Source organism: Patiria miniata, unplaced genomic scaffold (genome assembly GCF_015706575.1).
Source record: "Patiria miniata isolate m_02_andy unplaced genomic scaffold, ASM1570657v1 HiC_scaffold_3, whole genome shotgun sequence".
In the NCBI taxonomy this organism is placed as follows: domain Eukaryota; kingdom Metazoa; phylum Echinodermata; class Asteroidea; order Valvatida; family Asterinidae; genus Patiria; species Patiria miniata.
In genome coordinates, this window is record NW_024037069.1 from 7,028,467 (window position 1) to 7,056,048 (window position 27,582).

At 38.8% G+C, this 27,582-nt stretch overlaps 1 protein-coding gene across 1 annotated transcript; it reads right to left on the reverse strand.

Moving 5' to 3' along the window:
* Positions 1 to 10,159: 10,159 nt before the first annotated feature.
* Positions 10,160 to 27,111, reverse strand: LOC119738524 (plexin-B-like). The gene is made up of 24 exons (XM_038213427.1): positions 25,964 to 27,111; positions 23,534 to 23,737; positions 23,065 to 23,190; positions 22,549 to 22,664; positions 22,038 to 22,170; positions 20,382 to 20,535; positions 19,949 to 20,048; positions 19,669 to 19,786; positions 19,233 to 19,357; positions 18,477 to 18,582; positions 18,211 to 18,319; positions 17,652 to 17,842; positions 17,083 to 17,237; positions 16,557 to 16,671; positions 15,926 to 16,062; positions 15,271 to 15,438; positions 14,647 to 14,737; positions 13,961 to 14,188; positions 13,242 to 13,418; positions 12,322 to 12,526; positions 11,536 to 11,703; positions 11,164 to 11,244; positions 10,537 to 10,718; positions 10,160 to 10,273 (listed from the first exon to the last, which is right to left on the reverse strand). The coding sequence occupies exons 1-24, from the start codon at positions 27,101 to 27,103 to the stop codon at positions 10,160 to 10,162; spliced, it is 4,443 nt and encodes a 1,480-aa protein (XP_038069355.1). The 5' UTR covers positions 27,104 to 27,111.
* Between the last annotated feature and the right edge of the window lie 471 nt (positions 27,112 to 27,582).

The following is a 27,582-nucleotide window of genomic DNA, read 5'->3' on the forward strand; positions in this document are numbered from 1 at the left end:
AGATTTACAGATAAAGGATTGTTCTCCTTATTTCTAAATGATTTTTTACACAAACGTTCTAACTATTGGTTTTGCGCAAAGTCAATTTCTGGTTATGAAACGAATGTCCAGATCGGATCTTTCGGACCCTTGTTCAGAGCCTAGAAATTTCAAGAAAAAAAATTCTCGTTCGTTTACCTGAAAAATATACGAAAGGGTGAAAATTAAATACTTTTATGATTGAAGAGACAAACAAAATCCAAAAATAGGACTGGATGTCGATTTCATTGTTTGTATCGTTCTTATAAAAAAACACACACAACTTTTTCCACTTTCGTGGAAAGGAAAATGGAAAATGTTTTGGTGTGATACCCAAAGGCAGTTGGCTGTTGCTCGTCTTGAAGAAATATTGGTTCGGAATTCACAATGATTTCTGGTTAACTGCATTGGTCTTACCAAAAACTATCGAACTGCAACAATATTAATGGTGGAGAACCATTAACACGGTAGAATCACCTTTAAGACTTTGATTTTGTTCGAATGGGGCTTTTGTTTCTTTTTAAGAAAAAATTGGCCCGTGAAAACACAACCCAAGTAATATCTCTATCAAAATAAATTGTTAAACATAAACATTTTAATGTCACGTGACTTTCATGAACATTTTTACAAGTGCCCCCCCCCCCCCCCCCCCCCCCCCCCCCCCGTCGCGACGCCCATGAGTCCATCTGTTTACCGCTGGCCCTCTAAGTGCAAAACGTTGTAGAATTCCACATTTAGTCTACGTCTGCGATTCCCCATTCGTTTTTTCTAATAAATAATTTATGTTCTACTACACTGTGGAATAACCAATGACTGTAAGGCGACTGTTTGAAGCTGCGGGGAAAAGTTATTAATTCAAGATATCAAACGTACCTGATAGTGTAGGTTGAATCACTAGCACTCAGGAAATAGTCTGTGACAGTTAGAAATATTGGATTGTACGAGAGCAGTCACATCTATAAAAGAGCTTGATGTGACAATTGCGTTAACCGCCACAAGTAACTGTGCTAAATGGACTAGACGCAGAGCAGTTAGTTGTAGATACAGTTTAGGCGGTCTCAGGAGTGCGACGTGATTCTCCTCACGATCCCTCTGCTTAGTCTAAAGAGCAAAAGTTGAGTGACTGATGCTGGGATCGGACTTCCAATGAAGGTTCTTCGTGTTTGTTAAAGCAGTACCGCCCAGCCCATATATAGCCACAGCAACATGAACACACCAAGAGTGGTAACAAGCTAATGTCGATAGGGTGCGCAGTGCAGTACTGTATACACATATAATTGATAGAAAAACATGTTAAATAGAAAGGTTTCTTCATGGGCCAACGATCATCATTTGTTAAGTTGCCGTAGCTGAGTTTCTACATATGCCTGGTTCAAATATTTTGGGGTTTCGTTTCCGGGTGCTGAAACTCAAGGTCTTTTTAACAGTTCCCTGAACGGTTGGTGAACTCGCTCAGTTGACGGTACACTCAGTGTAAGTTGTTACTGTGGTGAGCAAAATATTTTGAAACAAACTACTGACTGGTTTTCTCTTGTTTTAGCGGCTGACAAGAACTCTATAGTTGTGACGAAAACAAATTAATCCAATTTCCAGTGAATGTTCCCTTTTAATTTTGACTATTATTTCAAAAGAATTGTCAAATAATTGAGGTCTGATAATGTTTACTGATTATTTTCCATTTAAATCTGAATACACTTCCTTTTTAAAGAGTGTACTCCTGCTCATTCACACCATTTAATTTCCATACAAAGTGAACATTGAACTTATGGAACCATAGAAATTCACTTTTTCAAGGCTTCGTCATGACACGCAATGCCACCTGTGTTTTTTTTCTATGCTTTCAGTTATGTTCCAGTTCTGTTGTTTTTATAATGCCAGCATTACAAAATAGCAAAACAAGTTTTCTGGCAATATACCCAGCATGTCTGGATAAATCACGATGCCAAGGAGTTGTCTACTCGGCTAACAAGAGGTTGGCAGAAATAGTTTTGTGTGAGCTGGAATCCATGGGAGATCAGTGAGGTTTTTTTTACTGAATGGATCACCCAGGAAAAATAAAAAATAAATAAATAATTATTGGAGGCAACCAAACGAGGAGTGTCCATGATGAACGGCTGAGCGTGCCCCCAAACCTAAAATTTCCAACTCCACAGGCCACAGAAATTGACGTCTATCGGAAAGTAAAATTTAGCAAAAGCACGAATAATGTAAAGGTTTATAGATCGCGGTTGTCGCTCGAAGCATATAAAATTGCCAAAGTAACTGTGTATCGTCATATTGCATAGCGAACCCCGCTACGAATTTCCACAAGTCGTTTCCGGGAGCGAACTGACGCTTTTAACAATACATGTATTCAACTGCAGGGCAAATATAAATCTACGTGTACATTGGTTTCGATAAAGTAAACACTGACTGTATAGAAGCACTACAAAGACGGTGTCAAGTTTAACAAAGGTTTGGTTGAACTACTTCCTTGAGAGGTACTTTGACACGATGGGAACCGACTTTAGTTTCCTGGTGCATACGTTAGGGTTTATCCCATCCACAGGTAATACTGGTCCAATTGGCAAGAATACATTGTTTTGTTTCACATGTCATTTGCATGGATTTTACAGAATTTTGTTGTACTTATAAATTTCCGTCCCACAATTATTCAAACGTGTAGTTAGTCTAGTTAGGTCTGACTGCAAAATACTCCAGCTTGTATTTAGCAGACGGTGCGACACGGTGTATGGCGTAATTATTGTGCGCATGACTAGCAGAGAGCGCAGGCTAAAAAGGCATCCTCCTTTTTCAGATATAGCTTTGGATTTTGGTCAACTGTTTTTAAAATATTGTGTTCTAGAATTGTTAAGGAATCGGGATACGTCACTTAATCAAAAGCATCCACAAACTCGGCATTTTGTGTAACTATAGCGTAATTAACAAACGGCGAATGTATTTGTCTTGATTTTTAGAAGATCACCTTGAAGACAATCATAAATATGTTAGAATATCTAACAATCCTAAATTGCGTATCAGGTCGGTTCTGGACAGATTCGTCAGTTCGTCAAACTCTGACGATTTATCTGAAGATTTGTTCGATAATGAATCGCGACATTCGAACGAACATGGCATAAGCGACAGAAGAGAGGACGAGAAACATTGCATCCTCATCAAATCAATTTTTTTAAACCGATGAACAAATCTAGACGTCAACGTGCATACACACGAATATATTTGTCATCTTCCGTTTTCAAATATATCCAAGGGGATTCTGAGGCGTCTTTTCTGAGTGCCCCGCCCACTTTGTTTAAAACTCCAATACACCGCTGCTAGAAGGAACGCTTTCCTTACCAGCAGTCTCAACACAGATGAGAAGGAAGACGAGCATGAGGTACATCTTGCAAACCTTCAACTACCTTAGTTTCCCTGCATCGTTTGAAGTATCATACAAGCGACACTTCTAATGTAATACTTGAAGTACATCGGGCAGCATTTGCCTATAATCCTGAGTCAACTGGAGATGTTTACAGGACAATCCGGTTCGTTAGTGTGATGTCACCTCCAGCACTTTCTGCACGATTGGAACCGGAAGTCAACGCAGCTCCAGTGGTTGTAGCCAGTGGGCGCTAGTAATCAATGGTGGGCGCGCGTAAATGACGTTTTTACTAACGAACCAGATATCCTCTGGAAGGTTTTATCTTCTTGGTTGTTGCATTGTTTAGAATCTCATTAAATAAAAGTCAATAATAGTGTATAGTTTGCTATATATTACTTGATGCATTTTCAATGGTTAACGGTGGGATGAGACAGGGGAGTCAGGTTGGCGTAGCGGTACTTTCCTCGCCTTCCACCGCTGTGACCCAGGTTCGAATCCCGCCTGGGCCAATACGTGGATTGGGTTTCTACCTGATTCCGTGGGTTTTCCTCAGACAATTCCTCTGGGTTTTTCCACCCACCTCTAAAACTGTAATTTCTTCTCATTGTCTTCTCTCTACAGGTTTCTTCAGGCTTTCGAGCTACAGTGCTTATGGTACTTTTGAGGATCCTTGGTTTCATTACCAGAAAGAAATAAAATAAAAATAAAATACTAAAAAATGAATTAAGTCGTGCAAACCAAATATCAATGAAAATAAAACTGACGCTGATCTTTTCCCACGATGTGAGTTGTATTCTATGCTGTATTCACATGCAGTTATGTAATATTGAGTATAACAAAACACTGACTTCATCAATCAATTGGTTGAATCTCATATGTCTTAATCTGGTTTGTAAGTGTGACGTCATTTCAACTTAACCCTGCGTACTGCACACGGTGTAGCATCGGAACCAATGGAACCGGAGTAAGTAAGTGCACCTGGAGTGCTTAGCCAATGGGCGCTAGTGATCAGTAGTAAGCGCGCGTGTATGACGCAGTCACTTACGAACCGGATAGTATCACTCCTGCCCAAATATGGTGAGGACCTGCTGTCAATACAAACAAGCATGTAGGGCCTACAAATACAACTCCGATTAGAATGCGCTTGAATATGCTAAATTGCACAGTATGATGTTGTATTCACATATACGTAGTCAACTAAGCGTATAAAATTTCATCGAATATATCGCATATAAAAGCTACTTTTACAGATGAGACAATTTATCATAAAGTTTAATTTGTCAACGTTTAACACAATCTCTGAAAAAATACTTTGAGAATACCTTTATAGAGTCCATTTTACTAGCTTGGTTTAAATTGAATGACCGGGTGTTAAATGTGGTTCTTTCTTTATTCAATGGAAAATCTATATATGTTATTATCCTTTGGAATAAAATCTAAACTAAGGTTTAAATTCTATTCTGACAACAACAAAGTATGCATTTCAAACACAGTGCGTCAATGTCTTGACTATTTAAACGGAAATTCAATATCCGAAATTGTAATGTTAGTTAAGTAAATACTTGTAAATATGTATCCGTGTATCAAATGAATACAAGATCCAAAAAGCAACATAATAAAAAGGCAAATGATTTCGAATTTGAAAATAACAGTGCTTCGTTCTCATGACAATCATGATTGCAAAATTTTACTTTACAAAATTTATATTTCGCGGGCATTTACCAATGTTTCGTTTTTGAAAAAAAAAATAAGTCATGTTGTTTTCCTGCATTATCGAGGCACCAAGTGAGCGGCTTTTCATACCTTTAATACATTTAAGAACAAACACTTAGTAGTCGTGAATTTCTATACGCCCAATGAATATGCTCCCATACACTAAGCACATAACCGTACGATCGAGGACCGTTTTCAACAAAGACCCAACACTCGAGGACTGAAAGGATCTTTTGTTCTCCCTCTGTGTCTGTCCTCTGTCGTAAAGCCATACATGTACTACTTTTAAAATGTGTGTTAATTTCCTGTGTGTTAAAAAACAGCTTTGATAGACGACTCTCTTTTCACACATGAAAAACACGATGTACATTTCTAATGTAAACACAGCTATTTACATAAGGTACAATACATATTAATTTGGCAGAATAATGCATATGCACGTGGCATCTGTCTCCACAGACTAGTTTGTAAGAATGTATGAATCTCCATTGAATACCAATTCCATTTTTCATACGAGTCAAACGGTAAAGTTGTGTTGATAATGGAATATGCCCTCGATCAATGTCTTTATAAGGGAAAAAAACCTGTAACAGATACTTAGTTAGCTAAGAATATAGGCCTGCACATGTAGGGATGGTAGGGCATTATAGGGGCCGTTTGGTTCAGTTTCTTCCAAAAGCACCAAATTTGGCACAGATGTCGTTCATACCATACTATTTCGATTTTTGACGGGCGCCAAGACGGGCGCCCCACGGGGCCGCCATATTGGCAAAATCCAATATGGCCGCCAACCGGGTCAGAGGTCAATCGAACTAAACGAGCTAGAATCATAAATACTACCACTTTTCAGGTATTTTCGGGGTCGAGCAATCCGAATCTGATGTTATTTTTACGAATTGAGGCAAGACAGATGCCCCAATAAGGGACCGCCATATTGGCAAAATCCAAAATGGCCGCCACATACCGCAGTTAAAAAACTTAACTAGCTAGAATCATAAGTAATACAACTTTGGAGGGGTTTTCGTTGTCAACGAATCTGAATCTGAGGTTATTTTAATGATTTGATGCCAGACGGATGCCCATGGGGCCATATTAGAAAAATCCAAAATGGCCGCCAGCCAAGTTAGAGGTCAGTCACAGTTAAAAACTAAACGAGCTAGAATTATTAATAATACCATTTTACATGGATTTTCAGGGTCGGAGAATCTGAATCTATTGTGTTATTAAAGATTGTATGTCACATTTTGCCCTAAAGGTCATTAAGGATTGGACTTATCAATAAGCCAAAAATTATTGTTTGAACTATTTTCATTTAAATATTTAGAGATGATGTCTGCAGTGACAAAATGCTATGTGCCGCTGTATGCGTTTAAATGGAGCTGTTCATTTGTAGAGGACCTTGCATATAGAAACCTAGTGTAATTGCATTTCAACCTTCCTTTGCATGTGCCTGCAGCCGCAGCGCACGAGAATGGCACATGTCACTGAAGCATCATTGAGAGTTGGTCCATAGTGATTGCCATGTACTGGTACCATCTTTGTGCCAGCCCCACATGATGAAGTCAGGAATTTCCTGCTGGACCGAGGTGGCCTGTAGTAGCGGTTGCTTTACATGTTCAAACAGCACGGCAGGTAGCTGGGAGCCTGGGATGCTTCCGACAAGCTGCTTCCAGTAGTGAAGAAGCGATGTCTGGCCCCTTTGACACCTACAGTTGCACCACAGCCCTTGCTCTGCATGAAATGGCAAAGCAAGTTGTGTCACACCATGTTAGGCTTTGGAAGAAGGGTGGTGCCAAGGACTTTGTCAGACCGAGATCGGAGTAGATGCTTTGGAGTAGTATGTTACTGTACTTTTCACCACTTCTGAAGCCCACTCAGATCTCCAATAGGCCGAGGATCTTCAAAACAAGCTTGAAATGATCTCGAAAGTGATCGCAGTGACTCGACTCTCAATTTTTCACTGGCTCAGTGGGTCGCATATCAAGTTACTCCGGTGCACCCATAAGATGTGGATGCAGCCTTGTCTATGTATAGGGCGTAGATCCCGATTTTGGCATGGGGCTTTGCCGACTCGATTGCTAGCACTGAGTTAATTGTATCCCAACCAGGTGAGGATGTCACCATCTGCAAACTGTTATGATGTGTCGAAGAAGTCAAGCTTGATGAGCCCGCCTCACTGCAGGGTTCTCATGCGAGAAATGGATATTTACGGTTTGGGCATATCACTGGAACTCACTAAGTGAGAGGTTGCCCTGAGCCTTTGTTATCTGTGATCAACATTGGTTGATAGCTCCACCCATCCTCAGCATGGCGGGCACACACCACACGCGCCTATACATCCTTACAATAACTTAGGACACTTGTCTCGCTCCAATCTAAGATTGTTTCTGTGGTATGCGTAGAAATGTCAAACTGTCCGACATTTGCAGCTAATGGGAAACGTTTTTTTTTATGGAATGACGCACCAGAAACACCAGGTTTGACCAGAATGATCTCGAGTGGTAAACTTGACATCAAATAATCAAAATAACATCAGAATCAGATATTTGGACCCCCCCCAAAAAAAAAAACCCGTTGTATTGTTTTAACTGCGAGTACCTCCAACCTGGGTGGCGGCCTTTTTTTCAAAAATGGCGGCTCCTACAGCATCTGCCTTGCCTCGAATCATTAACCCTAAAATGGCCGGGGGGGCGGAATCCCCCCTCGACTTTTTCCGTGATAGCCTTCAAAAAATGTTTTTTCGCGACCCAAACTTGTATTACTTTTTAGCCTCGAGCTTTGCGCATCTTTTGACACCAAAAACATAAAAATCGGACCGGGGGTTGTCGCGCAACGAAAGTTTTTCCGGCGCTACGCGCCGGGAAAACTGAATTTTCCCATATACGTCGTGTACACAGTCCAGAATTGCCATTCATACATATGAATAATTAATTAGCCATAATTCCAAAACCCTTTGACCTTTGGTCATGAAATTTCTTTGGTATGTTCATGAAGAGTTGCTCTCTTCTGTGAAATTGGCCTAGCAAATGGTTATATAATACAATACTGGAAAATCACTGTGTGTTTTAGATTAAACGGTACGAGTTTTAGACATATTATAACATGTGAGCATCTTTATCTTTAAAAACAATCATGCACTCATTTGCCCGAAATCCGAATATTATGAAGTAAAACAAAATGTGTATCTGCGAACGTTTCATTCAATGATGGTGAACGACAGTAATACCTCAGATTAAAATACCAATGTCCATAAACAACAAATGTCAATCGGAGAAAATGGCTTTTGGCATTGGTTCGGGACACTTAAACAGACAGATGTTTTAACTATAGTCTAGCTTGCCACCTTCTTTATATTGTAAACGATTTCATTCCAATACACGGACATAAAAGGCTAAATCTTTTTTTCTTAGGAATGAAAGTGAGCAAGGAGAGCCACCTTGATAAGTAAAGATTTTAATATATTGGCCACTTGAAACAGACTTTTTCTTCAAACCATTTTCTTTTCGGATATCTCTTATCGGGGAATATGCACAGTACTTATCTAATGACAATTTTATTGACATAATCCAAGGGATCATGGGCGGCAGTCGCAAGGCTCCCGCTGGTTTCTCCGTCACTACACGGGCCGTCAGCACCAAAGGCGGTCTCCTGCTGCATCGGGACCAGATAGCTGTCGTCTGTGACACCAGGTTCTTGGCGATGTTCAATGGGTCCCATACCAACCACTACCGCACTAGGAGCTGCTACGTAGTCGCGATCGCCCTCCAACAGTTCTTCCAGCTCGTTGGCAACTTGGACGAAGGTGCAACGTGATTTGGGGTTGTCCGGCCAGCAACGTACCATTATGCCGTAGCTGTATCAGTCAGCAAATGTAACAAGAATCATGACCATTAGATACTGCATTCTGGATCGTAACAAATTTTTTCTGCACTTTCACTTGAAACCCCCGACAATACACTTTCCATTATTACTGATTACTCGAGCACATTAACCCTACATTTTTTGAAAAATGTTTGAGAACTGAGTTACCCTTTTTTTGAAACCCCAAACAAAACACTCTTCACAGTTTCTCACAACTACAGAGTGTTATATCCCTACTTTAAAGTAAGAAAAACCTCTGAGAGTGAAACAGATTCCTTCACTTTTAGAAAAAGTTGAGCAAAATACAAAAAACCATGTATACTTTTACAGCAGTTAAAACGACATTAAATGTGTAATCTTTTAAAAGTAATGGTGAGCGCTGTTTGAACATACATTTCAGGCGGGCAGTTCTTGGGAGCATCCATGCGTTGACCTCTCTTCAAGAAATCATACACATCTTGGTTGGGTATTCCTGGATACGGTTTTGCACCCTTACTGAAAATCTCCCACAGGAGCACACCGTATGACCACTGTAGAAAACCAAAGAAGATCTTGTGTCAAATTGAAATAAAAATGTTCATTACTAGGTTAACTTAGAATCAGTTTGAGGTGGGCGCCTTAAGACGAAATACTCCAGCTAATGAGGGTCAGGCGCTTGATGAGGGTCATGACCGGACATCGAAGTTCATGTAGTTTCTCTTCGAAGGATAGTTCCACAGAACGCAAAGAGATGTGTTTTGCTTTCTTTTCCGTTAGGATCTTTATCTAAACATCATCTAACATTCCAATCAAAGATGGATTTAATTGCGTACCACGTCAGTCCTGGCGTTGTAAACTCGACGTTCCATGGACTCGGGAGCCATCCATTTGATAGGCAGCTTAGCCTGGGCATCACCGCTTGTGTAGTAATCCGATTCGTGCATGTCACGGGACAGTCCAAAATCCGCTATCTTCACCAGAAGATCACTGTTCACCCTAAAGAGGTTGTTAAACGTTGATCTTACTTTGAGGTCACATCATTTAAAAATTGCAATGCCATTAATTCGAACTCTAGAGTTAATTCATCTCTGGTGCATTAACATTTTTTTCCATAAAACAGCTAACCAATGTCTCGTAAGATAAACAAAATATCTGGAGTCAAATTTTGCCTTAATACAAACGCTTATATAAAGACATGTGCAAAAGACCGGATGACAGAAGATACACTTACATGCAATTTCTGGCCGCAAGATCTCTGTGGACAAACTTGTGCTGAGCCAAGTAACTCATACCGAGTGCGGCATTTGAGGCAAACCTCATCAGCAGAGATGTCGACAAGGTCTAAATTAAAAGTAAAAACCTCCAATGAATAATTAAATACCACACTCAGAACAAAACACATGACATACTGTTTACGAAATGGGACAGCATTTTGTTCAATAAATCTCGTGAGTGAACTATTAATTATCAAACTGAGCAACATCTACCAAAATTACCAGTGAGTGAGTTCCAAACTCATGCCACTCATCACTTATTCTTTGATCAAACTTTTCACTACTTACTATCGACATTTTTGATTGTCATGATCGCTCTTGACTACATACCTGTTTCTTCTTGACCAGATATGTCTTGAGGTCACCGTTGGCCATGAAGGGTATCACCACCAAGGGGTTTTTGTCCGCGTCAAAGGTCAACCCCAGAAGCCCCAGCACGTTGACATGGTCGAAGGTTTTCATGATCAGGCCTTCCTCCAGGAACTTCACCACATTTTTCGGGTCCGAGGTGTCTAGACATGAAAAAATAAGGCATTGATATGTGTTAACTGGCACGCCCAACTTACATTTGGCAAAGCTAGTACACAAAAACAGGAAGTTGTATTTCAACTTATTTTCATCACCACAGAAATGCAATAACCCAGAGACACATTCAATTCAGTTCAAGAACATTTTACAACCAACAATTCGCAATTCTGAATGAAAAAACTCTTTCGGCTCTTTCATTCTCAAGATGCACATTGATTAATGTTTTTTCGTTCCTCTTTCTCGGTATAGGGTCATCCAACACCTCTTCTGTAACTCTAATCAGCAACAAGTATAATCAAAACCAAAATGCATACCATTCTGAAATGGGCCCTTTTTATTCGAGGAACAACTTTTCAATGCTTTGTTTTGAATCCATGATACTGTCATAGAAAACATCTCTCACAAATGGCCGACATTCTCATCACCAACCTTGCACTGTCTTTACGGCCACAATTTGATCTTCCCCTGACGTATCGTGTAGAACAGCTTTCAGTACACGCCCAAATGCACCTGTAAAATTTATTCAAGTGTTTTATACTCATCTTTGCTGATTATCTTTTGCTGGTACTGAAGAACTAGCCAGCTGGCAGACCGACCGACCTACCGACTTACTAACAGACCCAGCGACTGGCCGAGTCTAAATAATTTCCTAAAGGTCGAAACGTGAAAATGTGTTTCAATCACGCCAATAACAGTTTGCACACACAGCCCCTTTATGTAGGCCTCTCCTTCTCAGGTAAAATAACAGCTTACACTTTGAACTCATGAAATGTTCATAGTTTCCTCGTACAAAGTCACTACCTTGTCCGAGAGTTTCCCCCAATTCCAGTTGGCTGAAGTCGATATGAATGTCGTCGGGAACGAAGCTGACCTTGTTGTTCAGGACAATGCGCTTTTGTTTTGGCTGAGCAGATTCCGACTGTTTCTGGGATCTATACCACCTGCGTCTTTTGACGTGGGAGTCAATTTCTGAGGAAAAGAGATACAATGTCGCATTAACAGTAAATAACGTAATATAGTGGTAAGTTTACGAGCACGTTCAGGCTTACAAATCAACACACAAAACAACCTTTGCATGCTGCACAAGATTCACGAGTTGTCTAAAATGGTAAACACAATCTTGACAAAAGAGTTCTATATTTAATTTTGTTTTTGTAGGGAAATTTGTTTCATCCTGTCTACAACTTCACAATTTACTGTCAAATGAGGAGCACGCCATTTGAATTATTTGCCCGTTAGCAACCATCTTGAGAGTTTTTTTTAGAAGTAGAACATAGTTCAATACAGAGATGTACAGCTACGTACTGTTTTTTTTCTTATTAACTATCATAATTATGTTTGAAAATAAAGAATTGATATGTTGCCGGTATACACTAGTGATGAAGGATAATTGGCTTCGAAATTTTAAAGGGTTTCGTGGTGTTTACCATTTCGCCGTCTTGCAATCAAGTGATTTAACTTACAAGAGCATACTCATATAGACTGAGATGATACTCTCTCTTCACCGCAGTTTTGTGCACCTGTTTCTAGCACTCAGAAATTAAATATTCGAGTAAACTGAAGTCATCTCTTGCCACCAGTACTTACCGAGATGAATCGCCACTATTCTGCCCAATAGTCTTCGGTCGTGGGTGCGCTTCCTTTGCAATTGTTTGCAATACACGAAGGTAGCAGCGAGCAGTATCGCCATGGAGAGTGGAATGACCAAACTTGGTACAAGTATAGCGACAAGTGGCACCGTACTGGGATAGACCAAATAGCCCAACCTAAATTTTAAGTTATTGTGGCGAACCTATGGAATAACACAAATGAAATAATAAACGATTCAACATAGACTTGAATAAACGATTCAACATAACTGACATAGACTTAACCAATTTGTTAATGTCGACGGTATAATAATCACTTTTGAAGAAACAATCAACAATGACAAAGTAGTGTAATTACGTTTTTAGGAGAACTGGCCGAATGTTGGGTGTTTTTAAACCTTTCGGATTGAGTACAACAGATGTTCAATCAATCTGAGGAACAATGTGTAAACTTAGCTTAATAATATTCAATCCTAAATGAGCCGCTTTTCTTGGTCATTTTACAGCCAGAGGGGTCTTCTCTTCAGATTTCGGAAGTGTAATGACCGAATATTATGAAATTCTTTGACCGGAGAAATACTGATTCCAATTTTCTAATTGGTTTACTATTCATAATGTCGAAACAATTAAACAAAAACTGAGAAAGAACTTCACATTTACAAGGTTGTACTTAAAATTTTGTTGAAAAGCTTCAGAAAAACTTCATTTCTTTGAGATGTTTTTAAGGATAATATCAAATTAGCACAATAAAAAATTACCCGCAAGTCTGTAAAGGCGTACAGTGGCAGATCTATACGGGGAGGGTAAGGGGATAAACCTCCCCCTTGGGGCCGCACAAGAAGGAAAAATCTCGAAAGAAAAGAACAATTGACAGCTACCCCCCCCCCCAATTCAAAAATGGATCCGCCCCTTACTTACCCATACCACAGGCAGACCTTTCCCGGTATCTTCTCCCATGTAGTCACCGGCTGCTGGTGCCTCCTCGGGCAATTCACATACGAGTGCTGAATCAGCGATCAGGCTAACGGGACAGCTCTCTACGCCGATCTTCACGATGATTTCTCCCTCTGTGATTGCGCTGTCAATCCGCTCGCCCTGTCAAAGCATCCACAGGTAATTTAAGTTCAATTGTTTTAAAGGGAATTTATTGGTATCTGCATTGGTATATTTCGGAAGAGTTTAGTCTTTTCGGTTGTGACAATTAATGCTCAACACTTTTATTTATTTCTAAATACGAAGGTCATATGGCTGTATCACACGTAAGAACTTCTGTCGTTTTTCATGTACATGTACTCCTACACACCGTGTGAGGACTGAGGTAAAAAAAAAACCTTAACTTTTATTTCACATCACATCTAGATTTGCTTTGCAATGACTGATCTGAGTTTGATATGAAGTTTTGTAACTCAGCAAGAGTTACCAAGATAGGCCTACTGTATTTTGGGAAGATCCACTTGATTCAGGAGGAAGAGATATCAACTTGAATGTATCTTGAGTCACATATGAGAGGTGTTTCACTTTACAAAGCACTGTATAAGTGTGCTTCGTGCACGTTTACCGACAGGCCCCATATCTTTATACAGATAGAAAAAACAATGAAAGGATAGGCGCATAGAATAAGACACGCGTACACCAACCGTGATTGTCAAGGTTTCTCCTTCTTTTTCCTTCATACCACCTTCAAATTTGTTATACATTGGATCATCAAAGTACTCCAAGTTGGCATCGTTATCCTCAGACCATGTCAACAGTTGAGAGACCCCATCCATGATGAAGCCGAAGGTCAAGTTTTTATTGCTTATGTCGAGGTCTGTTATGTTCGGAGACGGGCACCGCATCTCTGTTGCAGATTCACCTTGACATTCCTGCAAAATAAAGACCCACATTCTTAAGTTGACAATTCTGGTCAGTATTAGCTCCGGTTGACAAGGCACCCTTCTTTGTTTCTATTTTAAAACAGACAGGTTTTTAATGATGCAATGGCTGTCACACTTCACGTAGTACACTTTTTGCCAGTTTCGTTAGTGGTTAGAGAAAAATAGAAGTTTTAAATAGTTTCCATATTATATGTATGTTGGAAGAGTGGAGCAAATAGATATATTGAGATTGTTGGTTAAGGGGAAGTTGAGCAGGGATTGGAAAGATATAAAATCCTTTATACAGATACCAAATGAGTGATCTTGCAGGGGTGCACCTATTTTTCTACTCACTTAATTGTCCATCTCATTACCGTAATTGTAGTTACTTGTTTACACATGTATATCCTTATACATTTGTATATATTTTTTTTTATTCGTGTGAAATAATAAATTAAATGAAAAACATTTCTCACCTCATTTGCATTGATGACAACGATTTGACGGTTTCTACTTGTGTGTAGAAAAGTGCCAGTAACCGTCAAAATTCGACCACCCCTGACAATTAGAAACACGATGGCAAATACTAAAAATACATTTTATACACTGAAAGATATTGGCTGGTGTAACATCAATTTAAACAATGTAGAATTGCACGCACATGTTCACTTTCAGACATTTTCAGCAAATGACATTTTGAAGTTATTAATCAGCCATAACATTTCACTGTTCACTCAGTTAACAGTAGTCTTCAGAAATAAAAAGAGTTGTGTTAGTTTGCTTCTTAAACAGCCATGCTTAAACTTGGCTGCAAACTTGCTACTTGACAACGTATCTCACAATAGAAACATAACATTATTTTCACTAATACAAGGACCAAAAGTCCCTTTTTACCCTCATTTTGTTGTTTGTGTTTAAAAATATTTAAAACACAGACATTTTCATTGGACAATACAGACTGTAATACAAATTAGGTAGAAATAATGTGGTCGATACAAATTGAAGTATATACCAAAAAAGCTATACCAAAAAGCTATACAAAAATGCCCATCATGGTAAAAAAGATGAAGACAAAAAATCTAGAGACTCACGAAACGATGCTTTTCAGAGGAGACACCTCAGTAATGGTGGGATTCTCAGTGTACGTGTACATATCTGATGAGGTTCTCATGGCCCCATCGAAGGAGACTTTCACAATACCTTGATATCCAACTTGGTCAGCAGTGGTTGTGCATTCTAGCATGGATTCAACCGGTTTGCTTTACAATTTGGGAAAGAAACAAATCACTTGAGACAGAGGCCATGTAAAGTTTTCTGCAGAGACGTAAACGTGAATTCCTCTCTGTGTATGATGCTCCTTAATACTGAATGGATGTATAGCAATTATTGTTCAAGGTAATTGGAAATTGGACGCATTTAGAGCAATTCTACAGAACAGGATAAAGTAGAGTTTTATAATAAAATATATAACTAACAAAAGCCGTTCCACACAGGTGGGAAAGGAAAATTTAACAACTGAAGCTTGATAGAAGTCTAAATGATTTTGTTGAAACTAGAAATTGTACCAACGTTGGGGAGATCCCTCTTTTTCCTGAATTAATAATGATCGTACAAAACACTGTTATTTGTTTCCAATGAATGCTTCAATAAATGTCATTCCAGAGGGGAAAATAGGACAATGCTCCGATTTTTGCCGTATGGGCAACAATTTGAATAATCACGTGTATCAGGAAAGAGACACAATACCCTTTTATGTTGCAAGGATTGTCGCCGATGAACGCTTCAATATCGCGTCCTGTGTTGAGGGCTGTACCATTCACACTTACTACCGTCCCACCGTCTTCTGGGCCAAGGTGGGGTTGGACATGTGTAATAACTGGGTCCTGTTAACAAAATACATCTGATGAAAACATTTCTAGAACTGTGTTAGTCTCTCACACAATTTGCACAACAAGTATATTGTTTTTATATTATATTATCGTTGAAGTAAGTATTTGCTAGATAATCGTACATAGAATACTCAAGTATTATTGATTTTAAGTATTTTGACGTTTCAAACGTATTTCTGAGATACGTTTGAGGAAATTCACTCAAATGCCTGGCACTTTTCCAAATATCCTCAACTCAAACATACAATTTTTGGTGTAAAATTATCAACTAATTCAGCCAAAGTATATCTTATCATTGCTCCAGCTGACATAATGCGGTGCCGCACTGCTAAAAAAAAGAACATTCGTGAACAGACCCCTTTCGTGATCATACATTCCGTGATTACTATTTCAGTGTAAAAAAAAATTCTTGGACGCTTGTTCATTTTCCAAGCAGGTTCCTCAGTGGCTGAGTCAGTGTAAACGAGTGCGTGCAGGACGTGACTTACTTTGAAGTTAAAGTTGACTGTTCCTGAGGTCTGTTGCATTGTACCATCTGCACCCGTGACTGTCAAAGTAACCAACTTGGCTCCTTCACTTTCTGCTCTCGTTCTGCAGCTGACACTGAAACGTAATGTGATATGTGACATTAAGAAAAGGAGGTTGAGCAAACCTCCTCAACCTCATCCACTCTGGAACAAATACATGGCCAATTAAGTAAATGCTATATTTGTTAAGCACAAAATGTCTCCTTTTAGATTTTACAATGTTCCACAGCACGACACACATGACTGTGAATTGAGAATTCTAAAGGGAAAATTATTAGAAATCCAAACAAAAAAAATTTATGCACAGCATACCGCATCGCCTGTAAACGATGGAAAAAAGTATTATAACTGACAGAGAACAAAATACTTCCGTTAGAAAGTTTTTTTTTAATATGTTAACAAAAAGACGAAAAACTGAATAGATGGCCATTAGTCAGTGCTTGGATTAAAAGGTAATGTCCTTACATGCAGTATGATTTGACCCTACCTTGCTCCGAGTTGGTAGTGTGAGCTTAATCCAGCCAGATCACATGGTTGATCGCCAACCATCACCCTCACAACATCACTCGATCTCCGACCGATATCAGTTCCCATCACATCTATGACTGTGTTGCCTTCAATGGGCCCAGTCAAGGGAAATACCTAATGCGTGATTTGGAAACAATAATACCATAACGCACAAACGCAAGTACATGTATCATGAATCAATGTATTTCAATACAACACATTTTTAGTAAATGCTCTTGAGAGACAGATTGTTCAGCTTGGTGGCTCATATGCAGTCATCCATATAAGCATACTTTATCATTATGATAGGTCCAACACCTTTGCTTATGCAATCATAACAATTTTTCCATCGTGCACATAACAAAATTTTCCTCTTTGTCTTTCTGTCACAAAGGCAGGCAGGTCAAATGGATACAAGGTGTTCCTCATTTGGAGGCATTAATCTTTGATACTTTGTGATAACTATGTATAATTACAAACATGTTGACAAGTAGCCTCACCTGGAATATTTAAACGAATAATTTTCAACTGGAGAGTTGTATAACGTACCTCACTCAGAACTGGATCAGGGCAGTTCAATCCGTTATCCAAAGTCACCCTATTTTCACTGCAAATTTCATTCAGTTTGCAAACACCAGACTCGCTCGGCATGGCACCACACCAAACACATTTGAGCGCTGGGCGGGCTGTAACACAACGGCTGCAGTCTGGCTTCTGGACTTCACACTTGTACAATGTTACTATTTGATATGAGCAGAATACAAGATAATCTCATGTCTTTCAACTCAATATTTTAAAGAACAACCTCCAACCGAAAAGTGTTATCACAAACGATGAAAAGCATATGAAAAGTATATTTTTAAAACGCGATATACACATTTAAAAAAAAAAAAAGTAAAAAGTTCGCACGGTTCTGAACTTTAAAGAATATTAAACAAACATCATTTTCGTGTGATTGTATTCTTAAATTCGATACTGAATTCGGGCAGCCAGGAGTGGGTGTGATTCTAAAAGGTAACAAAAGGACGTTTATCACGTTTTGGGGATAAAGTCTTCATACCTAACCATTTTAGACTGACTGACTCCTTAATCAGTCCTTATTCCTTACCGTCAAATCCATGTATGTCATCTAGGATGTGCGCAAAACCGTTTGTGTCAGACCATAAAAGAGACAGTCTCACTTCCAACTCTGGTTCATCATTGGAGAGGTATGTGTACTGTTAAAGGCAAGCATGCAAACAACGTTACCTTTTAATACCTGAAGCTAAAAACAACAACATTGTGTCCGGCCAATATACAAAATAAGTGAGGACTTTCATTCTTATTAAAAAAACTTTAGCAATCCAAGGCAAAAAAAGTTGGATTTTAACTTACAGCCTTAGCTTGGCATGTGATCCTAATTCCATTGCGTTCTGCATTAACAACCTGTGGCGATCCCTCAACATCTAAGCTGCACTGATAGCTAGAAATCTGCACAAGGAAAACAAAGGGTGTAACGACCAATGTATTTTTTGCAAGGTTAAGTGAGTCAGGAAAGAGAATTACAAACTCAGATTTACTTTGCAGTATTTCCTTTCATGGACTCGGTAAAAGGTCTTTTGAAGTTAACAGCTTTATTTGAAAGTTCAATACTTGACAATGCGATGCAATGTTTATATTGCATGCCATCAAATGGTAATTCAAGAACAGCTTATCATTCAAATATTAACCTCTATCTAAGCACACGCAATGTTAATGCTTATGATATTATATATATGGTGCATAAAGCATTTGAAACTACACCGACTACACTGGCCTCAAGTTTACATAGGCGGTCCTAAAAGTATAGTTATTATACAGCTAATGATAACTTTGCAATTCGCTTTGCATTTAATTCATTTAATTTAATGTCATAAAGAAGGTCAGATATCTAGAACAATAGCATTTAGCAAACTATATCGGACAGTATTCCAAGGGGAATTGTATTTTCTTCTCGGGGATAAATTAAGCAAGGTTGCAAGGTTGGTATGAAAAATGACACTCTCAGGCATTGACAAGGGACTTTTCTGATAGACGGGGGTTATCAGATTACAGATTGTCATTGTGTTTGTTGTGGGGGTTTTTCCAGACATTAATAAACAAACCCCAGCTTCTGGCAGGTTTGTAGTAATGACAGTGATGTTCCTCATAATGGTATTAGGAAGCAGAACTTCAGCAGTCTGGTTCAGCAGCTGAGGGCAAAACTCAGGTCCTTTGACTGCAGAGGCGGTTGGATTCTGTGGATAAACGCCAACAAACAACAAAGTATATGTCATTGCCTCCCCAAAATGCACATTTGAAACTTATGATCAACTGACATCCGATAGAAATGGGCTAATTTCCAAAGTACTTCAATGGGTGCTTAATGGGAGGCCATATCCATTACAATAATCGGTGCCATTTTCATTAAGTAATGCGCAAAATAAGTATTTTACTGAAAAGTCAACCTAACTATAGGACTCTATACAATCAAGATATTTCAGTACAATAATACTTTTTAAACAATTCAAAATATGTCTTGGTTTGGCTCGTATATTCTTGTTCTCACGTTATTTCCAGTAATGATGATTTCATTAGCACGTGTGCATGTGGAGCTATCATGAGTACATCTGTTCTCAAACACGCACCAATCGCAGGCCCAGCGACTACCAACGCAGGATACACATCTGCGTAAACAACCAAAGGGAATTGCGTATATTCTAAGATAAAACAAATATCATCAGGCAGACGTTCTAGGGGAAAAAAACATGCATTTGAACAACCTAAAGGAAAAGACATTGAATTTCAAATACAACTAATTAATAGGATATATGAGCTCGAATACTCACGAAGTGTGAGTTGAACACTCGTAGAAGTAGAAGTCGGTGTCTATGAATTGAACTGAAGTTTCAGATGACTCAACACTCAAATCTACTCTTACTGCATCATCTAAGCAATAAATGAGAACAAATCTCTGCATTAATTAGTTGAAACAGACAATTACAAATATATTTATTGTGGGTACCAAATGCAGAAATCATTTTCATGCTGACAGGAAGCAAGTCGGTGTACCATATTTTACTGCCTATGAACACATTCTCTAAGTTGATATCCTAATGATTAGCCCAATAATGCGATTGAATGAAAAACGACACGCTTGTTCACAAACATCATTTCATTCTAGTTTGGACAAGAAGGAAATTACAAGTCGACTTTTTGAATGTTTGCTCTGTAAATTTTTGCCCTGAATAAATTCATATGGGTGTCTCTTATTGCACTTGCCTCCTTGTGGAATGGTAGGTATCCCATCACTAGGAGGTGACGTACACTCTAGTACTTCACCATTCTTCGTAGCTGGAGATTCGAATGACCCGAAATAACATTCATAACTCTGGCCTGTCCCTAGATCAGGTAACTGCTGCACAGTCAGGGTGATCTAAAAGTGAAAGTAAAAAATATATATTAAATACTAATATTTATTTCATTAATATTCAATGACTCCAATAGTTATCTCCATTAGTCAGGGATACTGTAAACAAAGTTAAAATAAATTTAGTGAGCTCCAAATACCTGAGAATGAGTGACAGGTATAGTACATGAAGCACAACATTCTGAATCATTCCGACACATGGTGACATTTTACAGTTGTTAACTGATGTGATGTGGGATATGACGTTTTGAGCACCCTCGGGGACGCATAGCACCCTCGGCTTCGCCTCGGGCGCTATGCGTCCCTCATATCCCACATCACATCAGTCAACAACTGTTTTGTCATACCTCTGTCTTGATGATGTGTTTTGCTTTTTTTAAGGGAAATTAAGGGTGGCAAACTGAAGGAATCTTTGAAAAATTTTCTTTCAACATATATAGATGTAGGGGCATTAAAACAAGCTTAAGTTCAGGGAAATTTGGGGTAAAGGTTTTAAAAGTTTAATAAAAAAAAATCTTCTGTCCAGTTCTTTCACAGGAAGTGTCTCGAAACGAGTGTCCCTGCCCGTTTCTTCGCAGAATTCTCGTACAACGCAGACTGCGTAGTCGGTACAACGTTTGGTGTTTGATGAGTCTTGTTCAAAAGCTAAATCTTTTATTTGTTGTTTGCAGCGGCTCAAAAACCTTTTTGGGGCGGAGAATCTGTGCCTCCGGGCTCAGCTGACATGTTGAGGCTGATGAGGATCGTATACGAAAAAAACTAACTGTGTCAGCTCTGCATTTCCGAAGTTCTGAAGGCCTATAGGCACCGTTACTAGAGTCAGTCAAAACGTAAACATAATCTTAATGCCGCTCGTCGCTGGCCGCCAAATTAAAGTAAATATCGTCTGCAAATGCACTGCTCCCTCACTGCTATACATTATATTGTAGAACGTGAAAGTACTGCGGGGTACCAGTGAGTACAAGTATAGTCTGGTTTAAACGCGGTCCGCGCATAATGGTTTGGACTGTGGGGCGGGGACTAGTCTACATGCATGTGATATCACAATGTGATATACAACGGGAGTGTGCCATGCATATTTATCGCCCGGTCAGGTGATCGTCCTGGGCCAAAGAAAATACAGTATAAAGACACAGGTATGACAAATTTTCTTAGAGAGTCACAAATTTCAAAACATAAAAAAAAAATTTGACATCAAATAAACAGGTCTCTGTACAAAGCCAAAATTTCATTAAGAATACAGAAAAATCAATACGAAATTTACTCATCACAATTAAGGAGGCACAATAATTAAGCCTCATATGATTGAACAATAGGCGTCGCTTGAAGTATACATGTTTAGGAGTCGCATAGACGAAAAATATTTCCGCATACCTATAGGCCTATCTGGATATGTCCATAACAAATCTGCACTTTGAAGAAAGTGTTTATTTTTAAAGTTTTTTTCAATTTTGTTCCTATGAAGATGTGAGTAAGATGTAATCTCAATACATCTGGCTCTAGCTCACCTGTTGCTCAGTGACTGTTATTGGTAGGTTATCATAGGGCGCTACATCGGTAATATGAATGCACTGAGCAGCATTGTAGGCCAACCATCGAGTAGATACATCTGGTGATGGACAGTCGTAATATCTCGTACATCTAAAACATAATTCAATGTTATGATAAGGAAAGTAAAAACCAAAACGGAAAAACATGCAATGCTTTACTTTCAAGATTTCATTGAGAAACATCGTTTCTTTCACGTACACATAACATCTGACAACCATGCAAGGAATAGGCTCCTTGAACTTTATTAATCATATACAGTGTAAATAAAAAGGAAGTTCTTTCACTGACACAATCAACTAGACTGACCAGCTGTGGGAACTCTCCAAATAAATTACTTCCATTCCAGAGTGTACAACTTATATACATGAAACCTTATTGTTGCACCTCGTCTGAGTGTAATAGACTACCGTTCTTACAACTTCTCGAACGACCCACTCACACACTTTGGAGACATCCCGTGTGACTTACCTTCGTTCCAGAGTGCACCATCCACAATATGGGTCTCCATCATTCCCTGCATCAGTCCCAATACACGTTTCGCATGTAGTGTATTGGCCACAATTCTCAACGCGAAGCTTCACCAACTAAAGTGTAAAACATATTGTAACTTCTTTTTACAATCTTAAAAAGTATTAATTTCATCATCAGGAAAGTTTTTTTCTTAAAATCTTGAATCTGGTTTTTAGTTTACGAAGCAAAGGAACAATGTTTATTGAGTGCATTTGGCCAAATTTGCTATGCTTTTCGTTGTTATAAATAATACTCAAAGCACCGAATGGTTTCTGTGGCTTTTCATAAATGACTGGAAATCTGGTTACTGTTAAAAAAAACACATTTGCTTGTCAGCTTAGCTTTTGACTTTTCTGTTGACAAATCTGTCAACTTTTCTGCTAATGCGAAGCCCACGGGGGACGCTAAATCAAGCAGAGAGAGTTATTATTCAGTTAAAAGCATTCCTCCTCGGCAGGTTAGGTATGCGCTTACCTTTTGTTCCGTCAAGAGAAACAGTATACGTGTTGTGTCATTAACCTTGACATCTGGCAGAACTGGACTGGTATCAACGCTAATGCGTTCATAAAGTCGGCTGGTAGTGTTACTTTCCACATGAACCTAATGACAAGATGCATAATTATATGACACATATAGGACTTAAACAATCTGTTTACACCGACACTGTACATAGAGAGATAAGAAGTTTTGACATGGACATGGTCAACCCGGCATGCACTGCTTGCCTTGAGTGTTTGTTCATGCTTGCCAATTTATTAAGAGAAACCAAAATTAGCTAATTGTTTCTCATTTTAAAAAAAATCAATGCGTCGTGATAGTTACCAAAGACTCCAGTGCAAGGGGTGTGGACGAAATGGTTTGAAATAAAACTGTTGCTACACATTGCGATTTAGGCTCTACGACAACTTCAGCCACACATTTAAATCGATTAGGGATAATTTACCTTGAGTAGATCTCCACTCGATGTCCCGATTAAAGCGATGGTGTGGTTGACTTCTATTGTGGTTATTATGGATGACATGAGACTACCAGGCAGCTCTAGAATTGCCGTGGATGGAACGGGGGCTATGCCCTTTGCGTACTTGAATAGTGGCGTATTATTATCACTGGTCGTGGGTGTGCAGAGATAGCGATCCAGAATGTCGATCTATAACGAAAGTAGAAAGAAGAAACATGATTAAAACAGTTTAAGCAATATCGTGGTTCGGCAGTGGTCGTTATCAAGACACATGAATCCAGGAAGTTCAAGGAGAGTCGTTGATGAAACGAGAATTTCAATTCAATTTAATTTAAGGGGTTTTATTATCGATTCGTCGCAGCCCAAAGGCTGAATTGTGGACGATATACAATGAAGTACAAATATAACAAAACATTTGAATTACTTCATACAAAAAAATGAATCGTCATAACAAATTAATAGCTATCAATTAGGAATAAAATGAATAACATGTCAAATAAAAACGCAATATAAGGACACACATAAAGGATATATATTTTTATCTTCAAAGTTAACAATAGAGCAACATTCTTGCTGATGAAATTACGGTTGTTAATAAAATAGCCTAAGCTCAATTAAAAAATAGAAATTTCGATTTCTATGTTATAACAAATTATCATACCCAAATTCACGCGTTACCAATCCTATATCAGAAAAAAAAGTATGAGCGCTTTAGCGTGTTTATGCAACCACACTGATGCATCAGCGAGGGGACTACAAAGAAAGCTGCCTTGTTTTTACCATCATATGGTTCAATTACCTATAGTTTGCACCATTATTGCAGAAAAACACAGTTTGAACCGTTCAGCCTTGGACAGAGGGCTTGGCTTTACACGACAGGTTTGCTATGCATTTTGGGGGCATTTTAGGGCCTAAACAGAGTAATGTGACCGGCCAGACTTAAATTCCTGTAATTATGCTGCCAGGTCCCGTCTGTAAAATGTTTCTTTGTCGATGTCTTATATTTTTAACATAAACGAGCGATGCGAAAGTGGCGATGAAACATTTTTATTGGCAGTGATGAATTTAATATTCCTTCATCGAAACATTTATTAATATTTATGAGATTACCTAGTATGTACATGTACAGTAATTTTATTACAGCTACTGCTTGTGGTTTTGGTGGTTCCCGATGGTCACAAATAGAGAAGCCTTCTCGAGTAGACCAGTGTATCCTACAACCAGCATCCATAACATTTGGGTACGTGTATAGAACATTATTGCTTGAAATGTGCCTGAGAAATTGGAGATTTGGAGATTAATGTTTTGTAAAATTATTGCCTAGCAAGTGCTTATGGAGATTATATCTCCTTGATTAAATTTCCACGCCTTTAATATTTTTTTGCCCCTCTTAAGAAATGTATTTGCAAATTCGCACCAGAAACATTTCTATGGAACAAATAAATGGAAATTGAGGTGTATAAAACCGCTAATGCAATTTCTCATGATGAGAGATAACCAAGGATAAGGAGAGATGGTTATTTAAAATAATTAAATAACTGAAAAATTGGATTCGTAGTCATTGTATATTTGAAATTAAATTAATTTCCATTCTTCTGTTTTTTGTTATTGCAGACTGCTGAAGAGTGACTGTCGGTTTTTTTCCGTTTTGTAGTAATACAATTTTGATCATTTAAGTGGAATTATATCCCTGTGTCACTTTCAAATCTTCTGCGTAACCTTCCCAGCTCGGTTACAGTAACATACATCATGAGCAGAATAGCAATGGCTAAGAAGCACTCACTGGACCTGGTCCCCATATGGAAAGATATAGGCGTCGATACATTATTTTGTCAAAATGTTACATTTTACATTATTTTGCAGTTTTTCCTCTTCGCTATTCTACATTCACTCATTGTCGTGAAAAAGCAGCATATTTTGCACGTTTAGTGCTTAATTGTTTTACAACTACTAAGACGACTCTGGACGAATTTATTTTAGGTTAGGCAACCTGTGCATTTACGTTGGGTTGAGTTGAGTCGGGTTGGATTTACGCCACAAAAGTACAGGTAATCCGCCTTTTTGATTCGTAGACGTGCAATGTACAGATGCATACCTTATGCTCTTCAAAACTGAATTTTGTTTAGTTTGTATATTTTTTCATTTCATTTTTATGCACAAATAACCCGCTCTGCGAGAGTTGAATTGTTGTCTGGCAGCCAAAAATTCGAAATTTGTGAAGAAATAATTCAATAACTAAACGCTGGTGGATTTTTGAGTAAATTGTCTCATTTAAAAGTGAATAAATGTTATATTGCTGGGCAAATGGAAATTACAAAAAAATTCCAGGTGTAACTCGAAAACAGCTCGGGGAATTCATCTTTGAATCTTTTTAGAGAAATGACAACATCATTCTTAATACACTTCTGTACTCACCGCGTAGTTATTGCAAAAAAAATGATCCAAATAGTCCACAGAGTACGTATTTCCATTCTGAATACATCCCCGCACTGCCTCTCCGAAGGCAGCCAAGATATCCGTCATTCTGTATACACACAATGCTGAGTGATCGATGGGTACATCACTGGTACCCGCAGCTCCTTGTTTCTTGGCAAACACAGCATACATCACCTGCTCGTCTGCATGGAGACCCAATGATGCCGCTAGATCAGGTCCTACTGGTCCAAAGTGAGCTGCTTGCACCAAGCTGTACACACTGCCATCTGATCCACTGCACTGTAGGGTAATTTCTGTGTAAGCGTCTAGGTCTGGACCGCCTTGACAGACCCTGTTTATCTTAGAAACAAACTGAGCAGAATTCAAGTCGTCTTTCTGCGATGCGACGAAGTATGTGAATCCACTATAGGCAAATGATGCAACATATTTCATGCGAAATTGTGTCATTTTTGCAGTGTTTCCAAAAAAGATTACATCTTCATTTTCAGCTGCCGATAAAAAAACATAATTGAGGCTTCTTCTTGTAATTGGTGGAAAGAATCGTCTATTATTGACATTTTCACCAGTATAAGTAACAGCCACATAAAGCATTTGTTGTCCACCTCTTCCTGGAGCAATCAGACTAACAGTAGATGCGTCCTCAAACCCAGCAACGTAGAGAACAGATTCCATCATCACGTTACTAATATCCTGTAACTGTCGCAACTGACAAATACCATCATACACACCACCACAGGTTATCAAACTGTTTGGCCGAGTACTGTCAACTACCAGTATCTTGTTGTAGTTATTTGTAAGGTGGCAGGGGGTCACACTATCTGGCCTACTGTTATCACAGGTTGTAACATTCTGTATCTCTGTCAAACTACTGTTCAACCTGTACAACCAATTGACAGCTCCCACATACACATCACCATGGTCACTCAATGCAAAATGATTGAACTTTGATGCACGTCTTTCGTTTTCACCCAAAACATCAGGATTGTCAAAGCTGGATAACTCATAGTCTGACAGTTTTCCGAGCCACTCAGCTGATGTGGATAACACATTTACGCAGATGACGCTCCAAGACAGAACAATTGCCCACAAGAGGGCGGAGTGTCTCCTACAAGACTCCATGATCTTCAGTTCACGGGGGATGTTTGATAAGATGGCAATGCAGCCTTTTATATCATGCAGTGGGTCAGAGAGAAACGTATATAGTCACAGGCTGTAAAAAAAAATTATAAAAATTACCAAGGTTTACAATACAGTAAGGGAATCCACACAATGAAAAGTTTACAGATAAAGGATGGTTCTCCTTATTTCTAAATGATTTTTTTTCACAATGTTCTTACTGTTGGTTTTGCAACAAGTCAATTTCTGGTTATGAAACAAATGTCCAGATCGGATCTTTCTGACCCTTGTCCAGAGCCAAGAAATTTCAAGAAAAAAGTTCTTGTTCGTTTACCTGAAAAATATACAAAAGGGTGAAAATTAAATACTTTTATGATTGAAGAGACAAAACAAAATCCAAAAATAGGACGGGATGTCGATTTCATTGTTTGTATCGTTCTGAAAAAAACTCTTTCCACTTTCGTGGAAAGGAAAATGGAAAA

Bases quoted from the DNA above. Each gene is read 5' to 3' on its own strand.
- LOC119738524 (XM_038213427.1), bottom strand. From the start codon at position 27,103: ATGGAGTCTTGTAGGAGACACTCCGCCCTCTTGTGGGCAATTGTTCTG. The intron at 23,191-23,533 runs GTAAATTATCCC...TCTTGTCATTAG, and splicing joins CGAGTGGAGATCTACTCAAG to GTTCATGTGGAAAGTAACAC. The intron at 18,583-19,232 runs AGCTGGGGTTTG...ACCCTTTGTTTT, and splicing joins ATTACTACAAACCTGCCAGA to CCTTGTGCAGATTTCTAGCT.